We start from the raw sequence: 6,000 nt of genomic DNA, 5'->3' as shown, positions 1-6,000 counted from the left end.
GCTGACAGCATGGAGGGCTATGGAGAGCTTTCCAGAAAGGGTGGAGGAGAGTCTGTGACATCAGGGGCAAAGACAAACTTGAGGAAAACGTGTTAGTACTTAAAGAAGCAGAAGATTGAGACAAGAGCTGGGCGGTGTCACTGCCCTGGGACAGACACCACGCCCGACATTTTACGTATACACAGGCTTCATTTTCATCCCATCCTTGTTGTGGACTGTCCTGTAGCTTCTCCTCTTCCTTAAGGAGGGAGAAGGGTCATAAAGGCTAGGAAACTAAAGACTAGACTCTGGAAGCTCAGAAAGGTATAAGATTCACTAGGCCTTTCTCCAAGTAGTGTCAGCAGGAAGCAGTGGCTGGGAGAGGAGACTGTGCGCCATGAAATTGCCTACAAACTGGGTCGGGAGCCACAGAGATGCAACTTGTCTTAGTTGTCACCCATACTTGGGTAAGTTTATTAAGGTGCTTGAGCTGCTCCTCCATGTTCCTGTAAGGAACCCCAATATAAGAATGCGTTCACCAGCTAGACCTGGGTGGAATAATTTATTCGGTCTGCAGTTGGTGCCCCATCTGGGATGAATGAATCTTGGTTCATGTCTCCCCAGGGAAAACCGGAAAACAGAGGTAGAAAACAAGACACAAACAAAATTGGCCGGGTGGTGGTGGCACACGCCTATAATCCCAGCACTTGGGAGGCAGAGGCAGGTGGATTGCTGTGAGTTCAAGGCCAGCCTGGTCTACAAAACAAGTCCAGGATAGCCAAGGCTACATAGAGAACCCCTATCTCAAAACAAACAAAAAGAAAAGAAAATTACAGATGACTGAAGGTTTAATATAGTAGGTGACAGATTTGTGGCTTGAACATAGTCTTGTGTAATTACAAAGTCGTTAAACTATCATCAAAACATCATTCCTTCCCAAATAGCTAATCCAGTCACACTTTCTGTAAATAAAATTTGTATGTGGAGGGTATAGCTGAGTGGTGTTAAGTGCTGAAACAAACAAACAAACAAACAAACAATACCTTGTATGCTTAACCAGAATATTTATTTGAAAAATGGCATAAACTTCCAAGAAACTTTAGAACTAGCCAGTAAGATTTGCGTCTTGCCAGCTCCGAGAAGAACTAATTACACGGTTTCGTTTCAATTATGATGTGACTCCTGAAGGATTGATTAAGTGTGGAAAAGAGGAGGAGAAGGAGGAGGAGGAGAAGGAGGAGGAGGAGGAGGTCATCACTTCAGACATTGTGTTGGGAAATAAGGGACCTTCCCACGTGATAGCTGATCCAGTCAAAGTAATTGGCCACTCTGGTGTAAACCCCTGGGAACTCTGGCCTCCCACAGTTCTCGCCCCAGCTCACGATGCCCCAAATGTAAGTCACATTGTTGATGTCCTCGCAGACCAAAGGGCCTCCAGAATCTCCTTTGCAGGCATCGATGGACCCATCGTCAGTACCTGAGAGAGAGAAAAACCACATTTCCTTCCATCTGTCAGGGGCACCGGACTGCTTTCCTGCCTTCTGGAAAGACTTGCACTGTTTTGAACTTTGCCTGGTAGGGCTGCCCATGGGTCCCCGTTGGGATTGTGGACTGAGATGCAGCATAGGAGGTCATTTGCATACCTTCTGCTTGTTTCCCTAAGTTAGCATCATCTTCCTGCTTGTCTTTGTACTTTACAGCACTGGGTAAGGGGATGCGGATAGAACCTGGGGGGGGGGGGGGTTCAAAAGCAGACTGATGCAATGCGTGTCCCAGGCTGACCACTGGGCACTCACCTGCACACAGCATTTCCTTTTCATAGTAGCGATTCGAGTAAAACTGAGAGCAGTTGTCTAGTAGCTTAACTTTGCCCCACCTAAGCGAGTACACCTTTTGGTTATCTATACAAAGTGAGAAAAAAGACATTTAGAAGCCACAAATGAGAAATCCAAATAAAAAGTTGTCATAACTTAGTGAACCACCAAGAAGATAAATGAATGTACATTACTAATTACTACATATATTAATTATTGAGAACATTTCTTTGACACATTTAAAATCATAGTCTCTTCATATAGTTTCTAGAACTATCTTTCTAAATTTAAATGAGTGGTGAAGGAAGGTTATTGACGAGCTGGCTTGAAGTCACAGAATTTTAGTAAAGAGCTCACTTCTGTGTGACTGGAGTGTAACCCTCTCCTGCTGCTGTGCTCATCAGGGGAATTGCATAGGGGGCCAGTGACAGGGCTTCTCATATGTGTATCTTTGATGTCTTTTCTTACAGCTACTCATTTCCTTGAAATGACTATTAGAAAACAGCCTTGGAGATGCACAGGGGAGGTGTATGGGGTGAGGAGCCAGACCTTGTCGTGTGTTTCCTCTGCCATTTGCCAGCTCACAGCCGGTTTATGATGCAGTTTTCTGTTCAGTGACTGCTCACTCACTATGTACAGTTCCAGGGGCTAGGCCTGCCTCACTCCTCACCAACATCTAGAATCTTCCTGCACAAAGCAGTTGCTTCATAAATATTGAGTGTAACTAGTGACTGCATGAAATGGCAGTAACTGAGTTGCATACCTTTCAAATGTCTTCTGCCAAATCACTCTCCCTACCCACAGCTTAGCACTGTGTTGAGCAACATGGTACGTGGAGCCGTGAGCTCCTCTCTGCTTCTGCTCTCTCAAGAGGTCCATTTGAAAGAAAGCTTAAACTAGCGTTTCTCTAGGTCAAAAATGGTGCAAATCTTATCGGCCTCAAGGATGGTCTTGAACTCCTGACCCTCCTGCTTCTGGGAGGCTTATAGACATGTAGCATCAGAGAGCACATTTGGTCACTTGGTTTCAGTTCTGGAGATCAAACCCAGGAACTAGCACGTGCTAGGCAAACACTCTAGCACTAAGCTGCATCTCTAGTTTCTCGTGGTCTCTGACAATGGGTTCTGAGCAGCCACTCAGGTTGTGAGTCCCGGTAGGCAAGCCCTATTGGGTGAGTGAACAGGTTTCTGTACGTGCTATTTCTCTAGGTACTACAGTGGTCCCCATGCATTTCTAGTCTAATGTTCAACCCCAGAGGTCAAGCACATACCCTTCTCTCGACCCCACCCGGAGATGATGCATGTGTCATTCGGTTGGAATAGATATGGAGACCATGGGACACAGGCAGGGATAGACTTGGAGAGCTCACAGTCTTTCTTGCCCACAGATTTTTTCAGTTCAATCAAAGCGATGTCGTTTTGGTAGGTAGATCCATTGTACTTTTCGTGAACAATAACTCTCTGCACTGTCTGAACTTCCAACTCAGAGTTGGGTTTTAGCCAGTCTAATAATGCCGTCCATACTTGGTATTGGTGAAATTTACTAGGTCTGTAAGAGAAAGGAGAGGGAAATGTATATCGAGGAAATGATATGGAGTTTGATACTTCTTTATAGTCTTTCTTTTCTTTTTCTTTTTTCTCCCCCCCCCCCCACAAGGCAGGGTTTCTCTGTGTAGCTTTGGCTGTCCTGGACTCGCTTGTAGACCAGGCTGGCCTTGAACTCACAACAAGCCTCTGCCTCCCAAGTGCTGGAATTAAAGGCATGAGCCACCACACCTGACTATATTTTTTATTTTTAACTCAGCCACCTCCCTTGTCTCCTCTCAGCCCCATCTTCCTCATCCTCACCTCCCCTAGTCCTCAGAAAGGGGGAGCCCTCCTCCTCTATTATCTGATCCCAGTCTATCAAGTCTCATCTAGACTGCCTGCATCCTCTTTCTCTGTGGCTTGCATAGCTAGAATCTGGAAACAACCTAGATGTCCCTCAACCAAAGAATTGATACAGAAAATATGGTACATTTACACAATGGAATACTACTCAGCTATTAAACAACAAAGAAATCTTGAAATTTGCAGGCAAATGGATGGAACTAGAGAAGATCATCCTGAGTGAGGTAATCCAGATCCAGAATGACACGCATGGTACGTCCTCAGTGATAAGCGGATATTAGCCACATAATACAGGATAACCATGCTACAACGCACAGACCTAAAGAAGCTAAGTAACAAGGAGGACCCTAGGGAAGATGCTTAATTCTCATTCAGAAGGGCAAATAGGATAGACACTGGAAGTGGCTGAAGAGAAGGAGCAGGACTGCGCCTACCACAGAAGTCCTCTGAAAGACTCTACCCAAAGGGGAACCAAAGCAAATGCTGAGACTCAGTCAAACTTTGGGGTGGAGCACAGTGAGTCTTATGGGAGAGTTGGGGCATAGAGGGGACAGGAGCTCCACAAGGAGACCTAGAGAGCCAATAAATCTGGGACCAGGGGCCCCTGCAATGACCATGCACCATGCGTGATGAAGACCTAGATCCCCTGTTCAGATATAGTTGATAAGCAGCACAGTCTTCTTGTGGGTCCCTGCCTCTGACATGGACTCTGATGCTCACTCATTAAAGGATAATTTTCAGTCTCTGAATGTTTGTATTGTTGGTGATATGAAGCTATAAAATTGAGTTATTTAGGGCAGCATTAGCTGAGTGGTAAGTAGAAAAAGTAATGATTCCCCAGGTGTTCCTATGATGTCATTATCCTTTCCAAATAATGAAGGATGTCACAAAATGGATTGTCCATAAGCATAAAACTTGAACAGTTAAAATATGTTCCTATATTCTGTGTATATCATTTAAATTATCTGTAATCTTGTTTTTCCATCAAATAGCATAAACTGAACAGAATTTCTTTTTCCTTAATAATGGCTCAGACAATCACAGTACAGTTCAGCAGCAGTGTCCTAGGAGATAATATGATGTTTGGATGTTTTTATTTATACTTACGTGGTCCAAGAATGGTGTCATCCATGTTGATTTGGGTTATATTATAGGCTCAGGGATCATAAGTGTTTCTTGAAGGGTAACTCTGCTTATATGGCTTACTGATCACGGATTAGTGTTGACCAACTATACAGACAAGGTGTTGAACCAGGCTATGGGGTGAAGAAGTTAGCAAAACCAGAAAGCGTCAAGAATAGAAAACACCTATCACTAAATGGGTGGTCCCAACGGTGAAGAGACATATTCCGTGAGAAGTGAGAGCAGAGGGCAGGAGAAAGGCTCTTAAGAACTTAGCAGGAGGGCTTTGATTGAAAGCCCTGGGGGAAGATTCCATGGGAAGTTAAGGGCTGGGTTGAGATCTCAGTAAAGAGAAACATTAGCTAGGTAAGGAAGCTCATGTCAAACAGATAGAGTAAGAATGCACAAGGGCCCCTTTGCAGGAGGAGCAATTGCTTTTGAGTATCTGAAGAAGCCCAGAGTGGGCGGATCAACGGGCAGAAAGTGATGCTGTGGGGTGGGATGAGACTGGTGAAGGAGAGGAAGAGCAAATCATATAAGGCCTTCTGTGATTTATATGTGCTGACATTTTGGTTTTGATACTTGGCTGAAGAGAACTGCAAGCTCTTTGAATTGCCTATGGCTACACCATGGAGAACAGGCAGGTAGGGCAGTGGTTAGACAGGGAGCATGTAGGTAAGGCAATTAGAGGCCAAGTTCTGTAATCCAGATGACAAGAAGAAGCAGGTGATAGTATAAAGGAGATAAGGGTTGAGAAGCAAGTGGTGAAAAATTAAACACTAAGCAAGAATGCCTGGGCTGTAGGGAGGTTGAAAGAGTGAGATACAATGATTCATAGATTTCTACCTGTGTTAACCACATAAATGGTGTTTGTTAAGACAGGAAACACTGCAACAGGACCTTATTTAAGAGGACTGGCATATAAGTTAGGCCTTGGACATTGGGAATTCAATGCTTTTTCTCACTCTGTGTGTGTGTCTGTGTGTGTGTCTCTGTGTGTGTGTATGTATGTATGTGTGTGCACGTGTGTGTATGTATGTATGTGTGCACGTGTGTGTGTGTGTTTATGTTCATGTGTGCTTATATGTGTAAGGAGGCAAATATGTTTGCAGGTACACATGCATGTGTGTGCATGTAAAGACCAGAATTAAATCTTGGGTATTGTTCCTCATACATTTCCCACTTTTTTGTAGCAA

General features: G+C 44.3%; 1 protein-coding gene across 1 annotated transcript in view; it reads right to left on the bottom strand.

Annotated features, from left to right (window-relative positions):
• Window positions 1-1,217: 1,217 nt before the first annotated feature.
• Cfi (complement factor I) overlaps window positions 1,218-6,000 on the bottom strand; it is a 28,585-nt gene continuing 23,802 nt past the window's right edge. Inside the window, exons 11-13 of the mRNA XM_051165710.1 lie at window positions 3,064-3,341; window positions 1,776-1,880; window positions 1,218-1,456 (exon numbers count right to left, since the gene is read on the bottom strand). Coding sequence (XP_051021667.1) covers window positions 1,239-1,456; window positions 1,776-1,880; window positions 3,064-3,341 — 601 coding nt within the window. The 3' untranslated portion in view covers window positions 1,218-1,238. The remainder of the gene's footprint in view (window positions 1,457-1,775; window positions 1,881-3,063; window positions 3,342-6,000) is intronic.

The sequence above is a fragment of the Acomys russatus genome, chromosome 23 (assembly GCF_903995435.1).
Source record: "Acomys russatus chromosome 23, mAcoRus1.1, whole genome shotgun sequence".
Lineage (NCBI taxonomy): Eukaryota > Metazoa > Chordata > Mammalia > Rodentia > Muridae > Acomys > Acomys russatus.
This window is presented reverse-complemented; position numbering and strand designations above follow the sequence as displayed.